The 20,248-nt window shown below is 42.6% G+C and overlaps 1 protein-coding gene across 2 annotated transcripts in view; it reads right to left on the bottom strand.

Annotated features, from left to right (window-relative positions):
• The window catches only part of DOCK8 (dedicator of cytokinesis 8), a 458,638-nt gene that overhangs the window by 30,202 nt on the left and 408,188 nt on the right, over positions 1 to 20,248 (bottom strand). For both annotated transcript variants that reach the window (XM_063913931.1, XM_063913933.1), the window contains 5 exons: positions 16,705 to 16,839; positions 13,291 to 13,380; positions 12,442 to 12,678; positions 10,934 to 11,077; positions 7,577 to 7,683 (listed from right to left, as the gene is read on the bottom strand). In XM_063913931.1, coding sequence (XP_063770001.1) covers positions 7,577 to 7,683; positions 10,934 to 11,077; positions 12,442 to 12,678; positions 13,291 to 13,380; positions 16,705 to 16,839 — 713 coding nt within the window. The remainder of the gene's footprint in view (positions 1 to 7,576; positions 7,684 to 10,933; positions 11,078 to 12,441; positions 12,679 to 13,290; positions 13,381 to 16,704; positions 16,840 to 20,248) is intronic.

Raw genomic sequence — 20,248 nt, 5'->3', positions numbered from 1 at the left:
AATAGGAAAAAATTAAGAGGTGACTTCTGCCCGGATTCCTTCGACTATAGCTAATCAGGAAGTGCAGATGATATCCGTAAGGTTCACCACGGTGTGGGTATAGTACAAGTGCTCCTCACATGTGTGCTTACTTTCATACACTTAAGACAACACTTATAAAGGTTTCTTTATATGCTCTGTGCGGGGCACTTCTTCTATTCAATTTTCATGCTTCAAACATTCAAACTTAAATTCATCTAAGTGTGATGCTCACAGCAAGGCTTACTTCAAGAGACGCCGTTCTTTCATATAACGGTTTCTTTCTCTGCAAGCCCGTTTGTCGTCCTCAGTCGTCCCGTATGTGCGTGTTTTGCTCAATTTAAAGCAAAAAACACGAGGGAGTGTATTAGGATTAAGTGTAAATTTATTAAAAAAAATATCTTTAAAACAATTTCTGGCTGCTATGCCACAACTGTATCAGCAAATCAAGATGTTTTACAACACAGCCCAACAGTGAAACAGATGGTACCCGGGGTATCTCACCTTGTAGCTGAGTGTGCTGATTTGTGTGGTCCCCAGAACGTCACATGCTCCACCAACGCGTTTCTACTATTGAGTCTTTATCAAGGTGCCTGAGGACGACAAACCGGCTTGCAGAGAAAGAAACCGTTATATGAAAGAACGGCGTCTCTTGAAGTAAGCCTTGCTGTGAGCATCACACTTAGATGAATTTAAGTTTGAATGTTTGAAGCATGAAAATTACATATCCACATATCGAACTGAATCCCCACACGGACTATTCTCTGTCAATTTGATGGACTATTCCCGGAGAAACTGACGAAGAGTGTGTTCAACGGTAAATAATAACACCGTTGAAATATCTTTGCGCCGCAAGTGGGATCCCTTCCAAAACCCCATTCTGTATTATATCCCGGTATAGCTATGTCCCAGTCATGATTTTCATTGCACCATGACTCTGTAATTGCCACAATATCTACATCAATCCTTGTCATTATTACAATTAGTTCTGGGATTTTATTTCCTAATCTCCTAGCATTTCCACACATAGCTTTTAGAGTTTTGTTTGTGCTTTTTTTGTTCCTAGCTATGTTCTTCTCTCTGCCTATGTTTATTTGGTTTTGATCTGAATTTGTCTATGAGTTTGCCTATGAGTAGGTCCCCAACCACTGCAATCCCCAGTGGGCCATTCATGCCCCAGTCTGACACTGAACAACCATCAAGCATTTAGGGGCTATCTGGGCAAATCTGAATAGGTATGGGGACTATGGTTTGAAGCTGAGAAAACTGCTAGTGCTGTAGAATACTAGTTATAACCAGTGATTTTGGTGGGTTATGTCCCTCTCATAGGGGGTCATTCCGAGTTGTTCGCTCGTTGCCGATTTTTGCAACGGAGCGATTAAGGCTAAAATGCGCATGCGCATGGTACGCAGTGCGCATGCGCTAAGTATTTTAACACAAAACTTAGTAGATTTACTCACGTCCGAATGAAGAATTTTCATCGTTGAAGTGATCGGAGTGTGATTGACAGGAAGTGGGTGTTTCTGGGCGGAAACTGACCGTTTTCTGGGAGTGTGCGGAAAAACGCAGGTGTGCCAGGATAAAACGCGGGAGTGTCTGGAGAAACGGGGGAGTGGCTGGCCAAACGCAGGGCGTGTTTGTGACGTCAAACCAGGAACGAAACGGCCTGAGCTGATCGCAATCTGTGAGTAGGTCTGGAGCTACTCAGAAACTGCTAAGAATTTTCTATTCGCAATTCTGCTAATCTTTCGTTCGCTATTCTGCTAAGCTAAAATACACTCCCAGAGGGTGGCGGCCTAACGTGTGCAATGCTGCTAAAATCTGCTAGCGAGCGAACAACTCGGAATGACCCCCATAGTACAAAACTCACTGTAGACCTTATTTAAGAACATACAGGATGTCCCATTCAGTTGACATCAAGGCCTCAGAATTATTATGGGATACAGGAAGTGCCTTCACAAAGGGTTACAGGAAGGCAGAAAAGATTCAAAAGGCACATAGTCCAAAATATGTTTAAGTCTAACCTCTTACCACTTTAAAACTACCCATTCCTCAAATATAATGTTTCTGGTTTTCTCGTAAAATAGTATTTAATTTAGTCTCATTTGTGGCTTTAATTTAATCTTGAGTAGACATCAAATGCACTGTACTATACATAGAAAGAGCAAAATGCGTCCTATAAATCAAAATGATACCTAAACACCAGCTCTGAGCTGATAGAAAGATCAAGGTGCATTTAAATTTCTAACTCACCCCATACAATACCCATATGATTGCAAGCATGCAATGCAGAATACAATCTGATAACCAGTACACAGTGCAATACAGAATACCATCTAATAACCAATATACAATCAGAGATGAAGAAAGTATACAATTCATTATGGAAACAGATAATAACCTCTCCCCTCACCTTGTTGTTTCATATACAGTATAAAGTTCACATCTGACATGCAAAATGCAACAGAGAACACTTCTGAGATATTGGTTATTCAATGCAAACCCCCTCCAGTCATACAGATATATGCTATTCAGCAACCAGCAGTTCTACAATACATTCTATTTTTCTGCCTACCAAATAGTTTCTTTCTAAAGATAATGCCAGTCGCATCAGTGGTTGCATTTATTTTGTGGACTCCAGCAAGAAATTAGAGTTCACCTAAGTTTAGAGGATGTAGGACCTTATTCAGTAAGGATTGCAATTTCTGCTAAAAAGCAGTTGCTGCAACCAATAGTTATCACCCAGAAATGGAGAAAAAACGCCCACTGCAGAAATTGCAAATGCATCGCAATATGCCGGCTTATTGCAAAACCATACGCAATTATCAGATCATCGAAGATTTTTACTATCTGCGCCAGGCAAGGTCGTCCACAATTCATGCGACACAAGAGGCTGGAAGTGGTCATCACTGATGTCAGAGGCCCTCCTTAAAAACGCCTGGGCACGCCTGCGTTTTTTCAGACACACTCAGAAAATGGCAGGTTTCCGCCCAGAAATGCTGGCTTCCTGTCAGTCAAACCGCGGCTGCATTGCGATCACGATCTGTACGCAATTTGTCACTATTTTTGCTCACGCATGCGCAATGTGAACGCTGCACATGTGCAGTCATTCAATAATTAGCCAGATTGTGAATCGCAAATTTTACAATCCTTACTGAATAAGGTCCTCAGATTGTCTGCTGTAATTTAATGAGGAAAAGCAGGCAATGTTGCAAAGCTGCAAGGGCTATTCCTTCTATGAGGCAATGTGGCAGATGTGAGGTGCTCACCTCACTCTCAGCACACTTCCTGCTCTAGTTTTCTGTGTGTTTAACAATCACCTGCTCATTAAAAATTGATTGCAAGATGAGAATCTAGTCTCCGGTGGCTCCTTTCTTTTTTTTTTTTTTTAAATTTGACAATTTTTATTGTGTTTTGATTTAGTTACAGAACAAAAAACAAATAAAACACGACTTAATAGCATTGCTGTCATTGACATTAATTAAACCAGAGGTTCTCAAACTCGGTCCTCGGGGGCCCACACAGTGCATGTTTTGCAGGTCTCCTCACAGAATCGCAAGTGAAATAATTAGCTCCACCTGTGGACCTTTTAAAATGTGTCAGTGAGTAATTAATACACCTGTGCACCTGCTGGGTTACCTGCAAAACATGCACTGTGTGGGCCCCCGAGGGCCGAGTTTGAGAACCTCTGAATTAAACTTTAAATAGCATATCGTGAAGATGCAGATTAACAGAGATGAACGATATCGGTACATGCATTCAAGCGAAAGATACAGAATAAAGTGTAGACGGGGTCAACTTGATTTCAAGCAATTTGGACTATGTATGAGACCACATACACATTTCACTGTCCATGTGTACCAGCCTCATACGGTATCAACCTGAATAAACAGTATGCAGGTTGAGTATCCCTTATCCAAAATGCTTGGGACCAGAGGTATTTTGGATATGGGATTTTTCCGTATTTTGGAATAATTGCATACCATAATGAGATATCTTGGTGATGGGACCTAAATCTAAGCACAGAATGCATTTATGTTACATATACACCTTATACACACAGCCTGAAGGTCATTTTAGCTAATATTTTTTTATAACTTTGTGCATTAAACAAAGTGTGTGTACATTCACACAATTCATTTATGTTTCACATACACCTTATACACACAGCCTGAAGGTCATTTAATACAATATTTTTAATAACTTTGTGTATTAAACAAAGTTTATGTACATTGAGCCATCAGAAAACAAAGGTTTCACTATCTCACTCTCACTCAAAAAAGTCTGTATTTCGGAATATTCTGTATTTCGGAATATTTGGATATGGGATACTCAACCTGTATTAAACAATACGTCTGTGCGATCATAAGTTACTGTTTCTTTTCTACAATATGTAACAACATAACGTATCCTTATGAAACTGAGTTGGCACCATAGAGCATATTGATGTGAGTACCCTTGGCATATGGTGAAGATAGCCATCTATCCCATATCTTATAGAATTTAGTGATGGCTGTTCTGGATATGTAAACACATTTTTCATGTGCTAATGTGGTATTCACTAGGGCTATCCATGAGTCTGTATCTGGGCCAGTAGGTGCCATCCACAAACGGGCTATAGATACTTGTGCAAGAGAACATAAATTGATAACATAACGTCTGGAGGGGGCATCGAGCAACTCCTCATCCACCACCGCCAACACACACACAAGAGGGGACATTACATCAGCAGGTATGCCAGTGGAAACTATAATCTTGATCACATCTTGCCAGAATGCATTAACTATTTGACAAGACCAAAGCATGTGCCAAAAGGTGCCCCCTGTTAGAGCACACTGGGGACATTTAGAATCTGTCCTACCTCCGTATCTCATTAGCCTCTCCGGGGTAATATAGACTCTGTGTAAAACAAAAAGGTGTACCTGTTGGTATCGAACTGTTGTAGTCGCCAGTCTAGAGGCGCCTATAGCATCTTTCCAAGTTTTGTCTGAGATGGGTCCTAGGTCCCCCTCCCATTTAGATTTAATAGAAGGAAGGGCCTCTTTATGGTAGGCATGGAGCAGAGCTGGATATAACAAGGAAATAGTACAGTATTGAGTGTTAGAGACTAGTTCACGAACTGGTGTGTCCCGGAGCATCAGGGGGGCAGCCACAAATTGAGTATGACAAGCGTGGCGGATTTGTAAATAACGATAAAAATAGAAAGCAGGAATATTGTAATCTTCCTGGAGTTGTTGGAAGGTCTTAAATATACCTATATGATTTAATTGTCCAAGAGACTGTACCCCATAACTGTGCCAGACCTCCTTAATCTGTAGTGATGCAAGCTTCCGGTGGCTCCTTTCTAGTGGCTGCATAGATGAGATTCTCACTTCACCTCCCAGCACAGTCTATTCCTGACCTCCTCCTGCCCAACCAGCAAACTTCCTGCCCTTCAACAACGATTACAAGAATGTGCATGGTGACTGCTGTACTTCCTGTGGTCATTGTATTAGCAGTGCAGTGACTGACAGTGTAAGCAGAGCAGGTTCATGGGAATCAGGATCAGATTCTAGGATAGAAGGTACTTAGCAATGAGTGCACTGACCGATGGAGAAACAGGAAGGTGGGCGCTTTTAGCAACAGAGCTGCAAATATAGGAGAAAAATGTCTGGCTGTGCTGCCATTGGCACATCTGCCACTCTGGTGCTAGAATATCTAGAACTCCATATAGCTGCAAAGTACTGTAATTGAGGTTCTGGGCTCACTCATTAAGTTCTTTATAATGCTTTTTACATTCTAGTCCACCACAGCGTGTTGCCTTTGGGACTTCTCTTTTAGTCTTTTTCCTGTGTGTGGTATTCTTGCTGCACTGCATTCCTCTCCTAGCTCTTTTGTTTATGCCTGCATCTTCCTATGTGTCTGCTAGAAGTGTACCTTTGTCAGTTTCTTTGTCTTAGTTCTTGCACACATTCCTGGTCTGGGAATAGTTCTTGGGGGCGTATGATTATTGGAGGACTGCTTCCTAAGAAAAGGAGCCTGCTTTAGGCATAACAACTAGTGGTCCAGGTGTCAGACATATCAAATTGGCCTGTTTCTGGAGTACAATGTCTTTGCATGTCCGTTAATCCTTTCTCTCCCAGTATTCTTCAGTTATTTGTCCTAATACTGTTTTCTCTGGCATTGAACCCCTGATACATCTAAGCATCTGCTTTCATTTTGATTCTTAGCTCTCATTCGAATATCAACTCTGACTGGTCTGTATCAACCTCTGCTATGGTTTTACTCTTTGATTTCTGTGTAATCATCTCTTTCTGCTGTGCTTCTTCCATTTGGGTTTTACTGTACTACTTTGCTATATTTTCTTGAATTATCCTGATTTTCCCTACTCCTTCTGTCTGTGCCACAGTTACTACCTTTTCAATGCAGCACACGAATAGCACCTTTATATCACAGTGATATAGGGCTGCAATCAAAAATTGTGGGGCCCAGTAAAAATCAAAGATGCAGGACCTCCCTGATGTCTATGTTCTCAACCTCTCCCATGCCACAAACAAACATTGGATACAGACATACAAACATAGAAAGAATACTGAAGGGTATATTCAATTAAAGTCGAAAACTGCAGTCTGTCGAAATTACGGCAGTTTTTGACTTTTTGAGATGCGGACCCAGAGGAGGCGAGGGGGGGGTGGGGGGGAGCCGCAGGGAGATGGGGGGACAGCCGGCGGGCATACAGGGAGATCAGCGCTACAGTAGCGCTGCAGCTGGATGTCACTCAGCCGGCCGACCTCACGGCAGCTTCCACCCGGCTCCAGCACGCTGCTGGAGCTGGGTGGAAGCTGCCGTGAGGTCGGGCGGCTGAGTGACATCCTGCTGCAGCGCTACTCCGTAGCGCTGATCTCCCTGTATGCTCGCCGGCTGTCCCCCCGCGGCTCGCCCCCCTTCTCCTCCTCTGCGTCCCATCTAAATTCGACTTGAAAAAGTCGAATAAAGATGGGATTGAATAGGGGTTGTCGGATCCATTCCGACAAATACATGTTGGAATGGATCCGACTTTAATTGAATACCCCTGAGAGTAGCATTCAGAATGCAGGCATATGGCAGTAATGTAGAACGTGAGGGCTGATCATTCTGCTGAGCACATCATGTCAGCTGAATAATCTTCCACCTTACAGTGTGTAGCTATCATTGTCTGAGTTGTATAAGATCAAAAAATGCACTGTGATCTAAGGCTTCAGGATTGGAGACAAACTTGTGGCACAATTGATCATCAAGTGGTAAGAGAAGAAGACACGTGATTCTGACACATCAGATTGGACCATCAGCACCAGACACATTTGACAGCCATGTAACCCCTGTAGCCTACACCTCTGATGGTGGCTCTGCAGCTACGTCACTGCTAAAGTCCTTTGACACGGCAGGAAAATAGTAGAATAAGAAAAAAAGAAGGAAATCATAGAACTTACTAAGTACTTTATAACATTAAGGAAATTACGGGCAGTATAATTTCTTCATGAACAAAGTGGTATTCAAGTATACTCAACAATTTATATTCTAGTTCTCCTTTTACTCTTACCGCATAATGAATTCTTTGAAGCACAGTCTCAGCTTGTTGTGATGTCTATACAGTTTAGGGTCGGAAGGAATTTCAGCCAGAAACACTTGAGCTACCTCTAGTGGTCCCTGTTGTAAACAACATACATGATAATGACATCAAAAGGTTAGGACTAAAATGACAACTCATCTCATATGAAGCAGTACTGTATTTCATCTGCTAACAAATGCTTGGAAAAATGTAAGACGCTTTCTCTAACAGTTTTTTTCATATACTAAGGAAAACCCCGCTTGGACACTTAGATAAACTTTCATAGCTTTAGTGTGCTAGGCCAGTGTGTTTAACATTCATTTCTATGGACTACAATACATATAGTTTCCACAAGTGTTAGAATTAGTAGGAAGAAGCACATCCTGTAAACTGTAGTGATAACAAATAATTGCAGATATCAAATACTTTTTAAGGCCTGCCAGGGCAGCCATCAGGGGAGGGGGGGGGGGGGGGGGGGGACTGTGGGGACTGGTGTCCCAGGCCCATACATAGAGGGGGGCCCACCCCTGGCTCCTACCGCCAATACCTGTAGAGCTGCACCAGTCTGTGAATCAACAGAAGTCTGATGCGCAAGGAGGACTCCTTAAAACAAGCTTTATTTGAGCATCAACTCTCTGTAAACAGTTCCTGTAGGTCCGCAACACTCCATTTATATGTAATATCACAATGTATGAAATCAGATAGGGGTGGAGCAGTATGACAGAATCTTTTTTTTTTTGGGGGGGGGGGGGGGGGGAGGGGCCATGTCTATTTTGTCAGTACCGGGCCCCACAATTTCTGATGGCAGCCCTGCATACATCTGCAATGGACTGGGGCAATTTCCTGATCCCCCCCTACTCCTTGGTTTTTAATATGCAGAATTCAGATTTTTAATATGCAGAATTTATCCCATTCCCCAACAGATTGTGATCATCGATGTTCACCGAACAGTGTTTTTTGATTGGCAAAACAGATTGGGTCAGGAACTTGTGGAAAGCTGTTGCAGATGTAAAGGACCCTTAAGTGACATACAATGCTGCTGGTAAGAGCTGGTTTGGCACCAGCCTAACTACGGCCCTCATTCAGGTCTGGTTGGTCCTGCACTCCATGCCGCAAAGTACAGATGTTTGGTACTTTATGCATGCGCAGGACCCATTCTGCACGTGTGTGAATGGGTCCTGCGACACAGGATCAGACTGTCACTGATTGACAAGCTGATGCCATATACGGGCAGCAACTGCCGACATTTGTGAAAATGGAGGCATGTCACTGCCTTTTATGGGGAAGGAAAAGGCCACGCCAACCACATCTGAATTAGCCTACATATGTTGCAGACCAGAAAAATATCTACAGTCAAGATATGGGCAGGTGCTGCATCATTTTAAATCTTATACTGACTTTAGAATCTACTTTTTGATGCCTAGGAAACAAGGAGATAAAGTATCTTATCCACTATCCAATGGACTAGGAAGCTGTGGGCCAGATTCAGAGAGGGACCCAATGTCGATGCTGTAAACAGTGATGTTGAAGCTACTGAACATAAATTGCACTGCGCAAGTGTTGAGATGGTGCCATGACTTTGGTCTCAGTAAGGATTTATTCACAAAATGAGTGACAGTCTGGGAGCAGCTGTGGGAGGTAATGGGGGAGTGGCGACTCAAATGAAGGTGTGTTGCAACCGTTTCGGGGGTGCCACAGCTTGTGACTGCTATCCCACATGCAGCTGAAATAGCACAGGTGTCTAATTTCCAATGGCCATGCTGCGCAATCAAAGGGTTACTCAGAATTTCAGCGATCGAACGATGTGCATCCCATGGTTGCGTCTTTGCATACAAGTGGCGGATCTGAGACGCATCCAGTTCGCATTTTAATACAAGTCTCGGCAGCTGCTACATTTGCATATTTTCGCCCAGCTGCTGCATACAGAATCGCATCTGCACTGCATTTGCATCCATCTCTGAATCAGGCCCTATGTCTGCAGCGTCAAATTTTACATGCTATAAACATGAAAAGTAAATGAATTTGTTTTTTTTTATAGACTAATGACATTATTAATGAATGTAAACTGCCCCTTAGACAACAAAATAAAAAGGTTCTTTATGTCATATAAAGATAATGCTTATTGGAGCCAAATGAAAAATGAGTACACAAATATCAAATGTATGTAAGTATGCATTTAATCTGATTAAATGGACTGGGATACAAAGGTACCAAATATAGCCTGGGGTTTATGTAGAAAAAAAGGCATTGAAAAAAGGTGCCTCTATGACGTCTCACTACTACAGCTAAAAATTAGGGCATAGAACAGGTCTGTGAACTAGTGGACCACTCACAAGCTGATGATTTTGATTAGCTCTCTCACTTACACTGTACACACCCATTTAAGATGGCTGGTAAAATGAACCATAGAATCAGCAGAGCCCAGGGAAAATGGCTGGAGGTAGAGCCCCCTGATGCAAAGTCATTAAATATAGGGTGAAGAAAGAGTCAGAAAATGCTGGTAAAAATGATAGGGGTAGTTGAGTAATAGAATTAAACAATCCTAAATCATTCATAAAATAATATGGGTGGTGTGTTCAGGTAGAACAATAATAAAGAAAACAACATAGATGGGGGCTGGAAACGGAACAGTTACACCAAATCAATAAAAAAAAGGTGAGGAGTGTTCAGTGAGAAAAAGTCACTAATTCATTAAAGAAAATATTATAGGAGGTGAAGTTTTTAAAGGGCTTCCTTACTAATCATTGGGTTTCAGACCCAATAATTAGAATATCTTCTAGACACTATTCACAGCAATAAGAAATTCACATTTGCCCGTACCTGCTAAAAATCACATGCTGGGACAGGGGCTGTAAAGAAGCAACCATTTCCCTTCTATAATGGTAGCCAGGGCCGTTCTGCGTATATGTGCGGTCAGCAGACCAAGCATATGCGAGGGACCATGTGACCTGAACACAACAGCGCCTCAGTGTGTACACCCTGTGTATCACATTCACCATAGGGGTTTTCAGAATTTTCCACGCATATGCAGCTGCAAATACTCGCTCAACTATGTGGACATCGGCATTGTATGCGACTCCGAATCAGGCTCTGTGTGTTTCCGTAGTAGATAGCAATAGGTTGCAAGAAAACAGCATGCACCTCCCCACAGGAAAGCCAACAACTGTGGGGGCCAAGAATGGTCTTATGCCCTCTCACTAGGAGAGCAACAAATATTCGCAATGTACCTGTCATGAAAGTGTTACTGTTTGTACATACCAGTAGGATTCGCCATTCAACTAAACTCCCAATTATTACTTTGGTGCATTCCCAGCTAATGTAACAAGCTGTAAGAGTAATGAATGTTACCTGATTTACAGTGGCTCCCACTGATCCCTGGAGCACCATCTGAAGCATTTTTGCATCTGGTGGCTCCTGGCTGGTAGCAACAGCTAATTCCAATGTTTTCTTCTGCATATCTTCTATGGCAACTTCAATGGGAGTCAGGATGAACTAGAAAACATAAAAATATATAATATTAACAAGAAAAAACCCAAACAACTGCATAAAGTATATGAATGCAATTATGTTTCCCCTATGCTAGTGTGTCAATCTGGAAAGAAACAGTTTATGCAGAGTATGAAAGCACAAAAAAATAGCTAATAACACGGTTAAGCTATTGCTAATGACCAGAAAATAAGTAGGCGGGAGGAAACAAACATGAATATTACTAAGATGTTGCATTTTTATCTTACAAAATACATTGGCAACGGTATATAGGCCCTCATTCTGAGTTGTTCGCTCGCAAGCTGCTTTTAGCAGCATTGCACACGCTAAGCCGCCGCCTACTGGGAGTGAATCTTAGCTTAGCAAAATTGCGAACGAAAGATTCTCAAAATTGCGAATAGAAATTTCTTTGCAGTTTCTGAGTAGCTCGACACTTACTCTGCCACTGCGATCAGTTCAGTGCTTGTCGTTCCTGGTTTGACGTCACAAACACACCCAGCGTTCGCCCAGACACTCCCCCGTTTCTCCAGCCACTCCCGCGTTTTTCCCAGAAACGGCAGCGTTTTTTCACACACTCCCATAAAACGGCCTGTTTCCGCCCAGAAACACCCACTTCCTGTCAATCACACTACGATCACCAGAACGAAGAAAAAACCACGTAATGCCGTGAGTAAAATACCAAACTTCTTAGCAAATTTACTTGGCGCAGTCGCAGTGCGAACATTGCGCATGCGCAATTAGCGGAAAATCGCTGCGATGCGAAGAAAATTACCGAGCGAACAACTCGGAATGAGGGCCATAGTGCACTGCTTATGTCATCATATCAAAGGTCAATATATCTATCTGCATGTGTCATAGTAACGGTTACTACACTGGCTAGACCTTATAATAAACATGTAGACTGCCTTCTGTTAGACCTGTCTCATATATATTCAGCATATGCAGTCTTTATTAATCCTTCTCCTATTCAGTGCAGACGCCCCATGCTAGGGAAGCAGAAAGAAGCTGTCAGCTGTGAGTAAGTAATACATCTGTTACCATTATTGTAGAACACCTTTGTTTAAAACACTTTCAGCATGGCACCATGTCTGTTAGTCAACATAAGGCCATTGTGTGCGGGCTGTGTTAGGCTGCCAGTGTAAACACAGTGGATCACGCTGACATTGTCAAGATTTGTGCCGTTTTATTTCACTAATCAAAAAAGAAGGTTGGCGAAACCTTCCACTGTAACTGTATATCTCTGGTGTTTGTATGTATATGTAACAGATATGTTTTATTTTATGTGCTATGATTTCCAATATTCACATTCCCTTTTGTCACCCCTACGGCCCACACAGACTAGAAGATAAGATCTTTGTCTGCTATGGTACCTCCTCTTTCTGGATGACTTTGATGCGAGTCTTGATGTAAGGGAAGGCATGCAGTGTTGTCAGGACAGTCTTCCTCTTATACTGCTCACTTAGGTCTCCACGGGGACGCCCATCTAGTGTAAACGGGGTGGTGTACATGAATCGGCGGAGGTTGTAGTTCTTCTCAAAATGTGTCATTCTGTATTTCATTTCATAATCCTCAAAGTATGGTTCCACAAACGTAATCTGAATGTAGGCCTGAGGAGAATATATATTAATCTTTGTTTTACCTTTATGATTTTGAATAAAGAATTTATAATAAAAGATGATAAGCATGTATACATCCCGTCATTCATCATTTGTATCATCATATTTAACATCCTAAATTTAAATTTGGTGTTTACATGTAAAATATTATTGCACTAGCGAAGACTGTTCTCAAACCGCGTGTCTGTAGGAGTGCAAAGTTATACTAGATCTACCATAGCGGTTATTGATATATGTCTTCAGTACTCCATTCCCCATTTCATGTCAATTTCTTTACTTCCTCAACTCAAACATGTAACAGTTGATTAATAATGTTTATCCACTTGCCTGGTGTGGTCACATCAGTTGCGACCACACCAGGATGGGCTTTCCTTGACATGGTCGCAAGAAAGACCACTGTGCGGCTGCTGGAAGAGAATCTTCCTGCAGCTGCCACTCTCAGAGGCACCTTCCGGCACCTCTGCTTCCTGGTTCCCGACCCTCTGTGCCTGCCGTGCTGCTGATCGGTCATGAGATATGTGGCTTCATTTTTAAGTCTCCATAATAACTGCAAACAAAGCAGACAAAACAATCAATGAATCTTACAGTGCACATGAAATGTACCTTATTAGGATCCAGTTTTGATTTGTCCACAGGAACGGAGTCTTTGATCACCTCCAAAACATGTACTCCAAAACATTTACCATAAAAAGCCTGCAGTGGAAATAAACATATTCTGTAATGTCCATGGATGTTCATTTTTGGTATAATTCTCTAGATTTACTTTGACTTGCCAAAAAGTGAAACAATATGGCCAGCTATTTATTATGTGTATGCACCCCATTACCGCTTGCACTTCATTATTTATCTGAATACAGTATATCCAAAATGCTTTACAAGGATTTTCAGTAATTTCATTTTGCTGACATATACATACCCTCCCACACATTTACCCAATACATTGCTTTTTCTTCCAAGCTTTGTTCTGCGTTTTTTAGTCCTGTATTTATATCTGACGGGAAGGGTGATACTTACCACTTATTATAATAAGCAGATACTCAATACATGTATTTGATTGCCATATACATACACAGATGTACGTCAGGACATGTCAACAAATACTTTCACAGTAGTACTTGCTTCATATAAGTAGTAGTCGCCCGGTTTTGGAATGTAACACACTGGTAATATCGGTTTTATTTAGAAGTTGGGAACACTGCTGTCATTTTAAAACACATTTCCACAGACACTGGGTGAATGAACTAAACCATACTGGTGGCAATAAAAGCAACCAAGGAGCTTGGGGAACAAAATTTTGAGAGCGAGTGTCAGACCTGACATATTCAGTAACGTAGGCTGAGGCTCTTATAAATATTTGGTTATGCAACTCAAGCTCAATTAAAACATATTAATTAAAAAGCTTAATCTGATAAGAACAGGGTTTGGGCCATTCACACAGTGTCTATGAAAAGAGGTTTTAAAGTTTCACCAGTGTATCCAATTCATATAAAATTGAAAGCACAAATGATATTGTTTCGGGTCAGTATCAGACTTGCCAGATATATGAGCATCATATGAGACATATAGTATACACATACTGTTTATTCAACAGGAGAGAGGGACAAGGGGCATGGCCAACAGCTAACAGAGCACTGGACATGACCCCACAGTTGCAAAGACGCCCCCTAATTTATGAGGCATGCAAATGTTCCTCCTGCAGCCACCGCAGAGTTGGGAGCTATGTTACAGAAACATCGAACCTGTCCAGCTCCTTAATCAGAAGGAGAGATATTTACAGATGAGTAGTCAGCGTCATCTAATTGGGCTAAGCTGTGCACATACCTATAGGACAGGTAACAATTTGCACATATAGGCATGAAGGGGCATTATTTCTCCAGCATTCCATAAGTGGAACTAAGGACCCGTTCTGCGCGTGTGTGGTCAGGAGATAGGATTGCATCGCATTGTATCGAAGGTCCCTGAGAAGCAGATGCCTTGGGCGGGCATTGTGCCAAAAACGGGGGCGGGTCTGGTACGTTTTTAGGGCGGCCGACGCGATGGGTAAGATGACCACACTGCATCTGTCTTCAAAGCCATTCTGCGCAGGCAGGGGGCTTCCCTTATTTTGCATTTGCAACGCTGGCGATCGCAACGCTGGCTGCCATTAGCATGCTGGACGGCCTTGTCCTGTGCTGGAAAGCCCCCAGCATTTGAATGCTAGCAGTTACAGTTTTATTAATTTAGCAAAACTGCATCTGAAGCTTAATAAAGGGCCTAATTCAGATGTGATAGCTGCTGTGCGTTTTTGCACCGCAATGCGCAGGTGCGTCGGATGGCTACAACGGGCATCGGCGGTCAGTGACGGGATGGAAGGATCCATTTGCACGGGCGTTTGCAAGTAGATTGATAGGAAGAGGCTGTTTGTGGGTGGCAACTGACCGTTTTCATGGAGTGTCCGGAAAAACGCAGGCGGGCTCAAGCGTTTTTAGGGAGGGTGTCTGACATCAGCTCCGGCCCCGATCAGCAGGATTCGTACTGGAAGAGTAAATCATGGGCTGCGCAGAGACTGCACAAAAACAGTTTGTACAGCTCTGCTACACAAGCGATTGCACACTTGCACAGCGAAAATACACTCCCCCTGTAGGCGGCGACTATCTGATCACAGGGCAGCAAAAACGTAGCCCAGTGATCAGATCTGAATTAGGCCCAAGGTTCTAAATGTGTATTAGAAAAAGGATTCTACTCCAAAAGACAGACAGGCCACAGCTTCTAGCCTAGGTAAGTATGCTTTTTAATGGATCTTCACACTTGATCAAGCTGTAATTGCATTATGAAATGAACTTTGCAATATAACAAAAGTACAAGAATTACAGATAATTATTTGCCTGCTAACAACAAATGACTGGTGTCACAGAGTGCAGAATTATTCACTAAGAGCCTCAGGATTGCCTCTGTATGATGGCACCAATACTGACCTAAATGAAGAAAATACAGTGGAAGTGCAGGTAAACAGAGAATCTGACAATAGATAAGAACCACCTGTCCCATCTAGTATACACGCACACACTTACACACTAGGGTTAATTTTTATCGGGAGCCAATTAACCTGACTACCTGAAGGAAGCCCATATAAATGCCACACAGTTAGGGCCATGGTATGAATTAAACCCATGACCTCAGAGGCAGTAATGCTAACCATTACACCATCCGTACTGCCCTGTGTTGCTATGTGGCTGAGATGGTGCTGCTGCAGAGGTGAGGATATGTGTTAATACATTGTTTGGAATGCGTTACTATAGATGTGTCCTGCAGCCGCACCAAACAGCTCCTCTTGGCACGCCAGGTCCCATGTGACTCTGCTAGCATTGGGAATCTTTTTTGCGTCATTTGTGCTGATGCAACTACAACGAACCAGGAGATTATACTGATTAATTTGATATGCGACACTTGTATATCTGTGTGCAACTGAGCTTTTGAATCTGCATACAAAGTGCTCTGAGGCAACGGCTGTTGCTTTTTTCCATGCCAACTTCCATTTAGCTTTATATATAGACTCAGTCGCACACAGCTATACAAGTGTCAAATTAATCAGCAGTCTCCTGGTGTATTCTATTTGCAAAGCGTTGTGTCTAAGACGCATCTCCGTCATATAAAAACACCTGACGCTTGTGGCGTTGAACGGGACCTGTCAGCTCACTAACACCAGGCATCTCATGCTGTGTGGCGTATTAAGGCTAGATGTATGATGACACATATGTACATGGGATGGCCATAACCCTGGAGAGGCGCATTCCTGCTTTGGAGACCTGCAGTCCCTTCCGTCTCCATAGGGAGCGTTTAACAATGTTGCAAGACCTTTTCTGCTAGTAAATTGTATGTATTTACATGTTGAAGTGAGTAAAGTTTTATTGTTGTACTGTACCTTCAATTGCTGCAATCGCCCAATGCGGCTCTCGGACTACAAAACGTTGTGCACCCAGGTCTTATTAATAATTTCATTGTTAAAATTGGAAAAAGTTATAATTACAAAGCTTTTACCTCTAGTCTGTGTGAAATCTCAGCAAGCTTAGTGATTGTCGGTTCTTTATAGATAAACTCCTGTTCATCTAGATCTCCAAACTTTGCTCCATAAAATCCTACACGGAAGTATGTCCCGAACATTCTCTTTTGACCCTGTTGCACACAATTGATTTATCAGTTTAGCTAGTTTCATCAAGGCTTACAAGCAAGGAAAAACAGTTAACCACTTACTGTAACTATCCCCCCCCCAAAAAAAAAAAAACCCCACAAAACACCTCAGAAATAGTCATTGATTTTTTAAAGTTCCACCCCTAATCAAGAGTAGCCCACACCCAGTGGAAAAAGATCCCCAGCACTCAAGACCCACCACCACCAGGTAATAGATATCAGTGGTAGAGCCCCCACCCTCACCCCGTGTCAATGAGCCCCTAATGTCTAATACCCCCCTCCTTATGTGTCACTCACTATACATATCATATATTCATTTAAATAATAGGAACTATACCAGGTAGGCGCTTGATACCACAGAGCCAATAATTATAAAAATTAAATTTTATTACACATTACAAGACAATAGTAACACACAAAAAAAACAATTAAAATCAATAATTCTCAGATAATAATCTGAGTCATGGAATGTTTTCCAGACTCACACAAATAAATAAATACTGTGTGAGTCCCTGGACTCTCTTTTTTCACACAGTATTTTTTTTTAATTCAATGTTTTTTATTGAGTTTTTCAGTTATGCATACACACACAAACACCAACAACAAACATTTAAGCATAAGAAAATAAACAGAATAAACAAACAAACAAGGCAAAACAGAAAAAAAAAGGAACACTAAATAAATAAAAGCATTGTGTGTGGATTCACTTTGTCATATAGCCCTTAAACGAACAAGGAGTTAGGTCAAATCAAACAGAGTAGTATGGAGAAACGTAGCATTGTACTACCCAACAGTCAGTACATGGCATAGAGGAACACAAAACATACAGGTTAGCAGGCATCGAAGAAAGAATAAACATATACAAGGTGATCAAGCATCAGGTAATCCCGTGTGTGGGTGCCCTCAGGCCGCCAACAGTGTCCAGATGGTAACAGATACTCAATCATAACAATACACACACCCTTCCCCCGACAGGAATCAGAATAAAACATTTTGAATAAGAGATAAGTCCCGGCTGGTCGAGTAAGGAGACTCAAGCCACCTACCCCAGATATCATAATATTTATTTTGCGCTTTCCTAGCCAGGTAAACAAACTTCTCATGTGCTGCTGTATCATTGACAAGAGTCAACCAAGACTGCAGCACTGGGGCCTCACTGGCAAGCCACAGTCTGGCAATACACACCTTGGCCAACCCACACATAGTAATTATATAGCATCTGCCAGAGGAGTCCAGAGTCTCCTCCTCCACAGCCGACAGGACAGATACAGCAGGGGTAAAAACAGACAATGGAAGGCCCGTTAGCACCAGGGTATCAATAACACCGGTCCAGAATGCTGCTACAAGAGGACATAACCATAGTAAGTGCCACAAATCGGCGTCTAACAAGCCACACTTAGGGCACTTCATGGAGTGGGTACCCCCAAAATGAAACATTCTCGCAGGTGTAATATATACTCGGTGAAGGACAAATAACTGAATTTGTTGGTATCTGATGCTAGTGGTAGGGGAGCGGGGAGAACCTAAGGCACATTCCCAGAACTCATCCGTAAGGGGACCCAAATCTAATTCCCATTTAATTCTAAGAGAGGATAGCGGGTCTGAGTGATGGGACTGAAGTATAGCCGTATAAATATCAGATATCAAATGTCGGTTACTTCGGGTTTGCAGCAGAGACTTGACAGGGGAGTCAATAAGCAGCGGAGGGGAGTCAGAAAACTGAGCATTGATTGCATGTCTTAACTGCAAGAACCGATAGAAATAGGAGGAGGGCATGGAAATAGGAGGAGGGCATAGTCTTGCTGGAGTTGTCGAAAAGTTTTAAGTACATCCCCTGTATATAGCTGCCCCAGAGAAGTTATGTCCCACCTCCCCCACACCTCCCTGGTTTGTAAAGTGGACAGTTCTGGAAATCCAAAGGTATTATCTAAAGGAGTATCCGGGTCCACACCTCGACCTCGTAAAACAGAGTGCACCGCTTTCCAAATAAGAATAGCCTGCCTTATCAAGGGGACCTTAGACATTTTGACCTGACCATACAGAAGCATTTGAAGGGGTGTGCCGCCCGGGTACTCCTGCAATATCAGTTGTGAGTGTAAAGCAAGAGAGTCAGAATCATTAACCCAGTCCCAGATGTGCGCCAGCTGAGCAGCATAATAATAGAATTTAAAAACAGGAAGGGCCAAACCACCTGACAATTTGGGCCTAGACAAAGTATTGAGCTTCAAACGCACCCTCTTGTTAGCCCAAATTAACGATGACAACAGGCCATCAATTTGTTTAAATATTTTAAGATTAACATATATAGGAGATTTGTTGGAGAACATAAAGGAGCTTGGGCAAAAATACCATTTTAATCAGATTGACTCTGCCTGTAGCAGTCAAGGGCAATTTCCCCCAGACCTTGGCTTTAGAGCGAAGGTAGGCTATCTGCGGCACAATGTTAAGAGAGGCATAAGTGAGGGAGTTATTTGACACCCACACCCCCAAATATTTAAAGGAAACCACCCATCGAAGTGGAAGAGGGAGTAAAGGAGACACCGGGGGTTCACCCTTAAGTGGAGTAATACAGGATTTATCCCAATTGATTTTAAGTCCGGAGTAACCTCCAAAAGTATTTATCATATCTAGGAGCTTGGGCATAGAGGTGACGTAATCATCCACGAATAATAATAAATCATCAGCATACAATGCTATTCTATCCTCTCTATCTCCCACCCTGAGTCCCAAGATGTCACGGCTAGCACGTATAAGGCAGGCCAACGGCTCAATAGCAAGGGCAAACAGAGTGGGAGACAAGGGGCAACCCTGTCTCGTTCCCTGAAACACCAGAAAGGGCCGTGAAACATAACCGTTCACCGAAACTCTAGCTATAGGCAGAGAATATAACAATTTAACATATTTTATGAAATTAGGGCCTATACTAAATCTGTGCATAATTTCCTAGAGAAAAGGCCACTCCACCGAGTCAAAGGCCTTAGCGGCATCTAATGAGACTATAACAGAGGAGTCGGTCTCCTCCCCAGGAACCTGAAAGTGGGCGAACAGACGTCGTAAGTTAATAGAAGTGGATTTGCTCGGCATAAAGCCAGTTTGGTCAGGGTGAATTACCGTATATACTCGAGTATAAGCCAACTTTTTCAGCACTTTTTTGTGTGCTGAAAAAGCCCCCTCGGCTTATACTCGAGTTAGTGCAGTGGGAAGGAGTGGGGACACGGAGGGCAGTCAGTGCGGTGGGAAGGAGGGACACGGAGGGCACAGCGCGCGCCTCTCATGTGTCCCTCCTGCGTCTCCGGCGGGTCTATTAAATGAAGTACCCATTCATGAGCTCTGATTGGCTCACGAACCGGCACTTCATTTAACAGACCCGCCACGGCCGCCGGAGACGCAGGAG

Source organism: Pseudophryne corroboree, chromosome 1 (assembly GCF_028390025.1).
Source record: "Pseudophryne corroboree isolate aPseCor3 chromosome 1, aPseCor3.hap2, whole genome shotgun sequence".
NCBI lineage: Eukaryota > Metazoa > Chordata > Amphibia > Anura > Myobatrachidae > Pseudophryne > Pseudophryne corroboree.
This window is presented reverse-complemented; position numbering and strand designations above follow the sequence as displayed.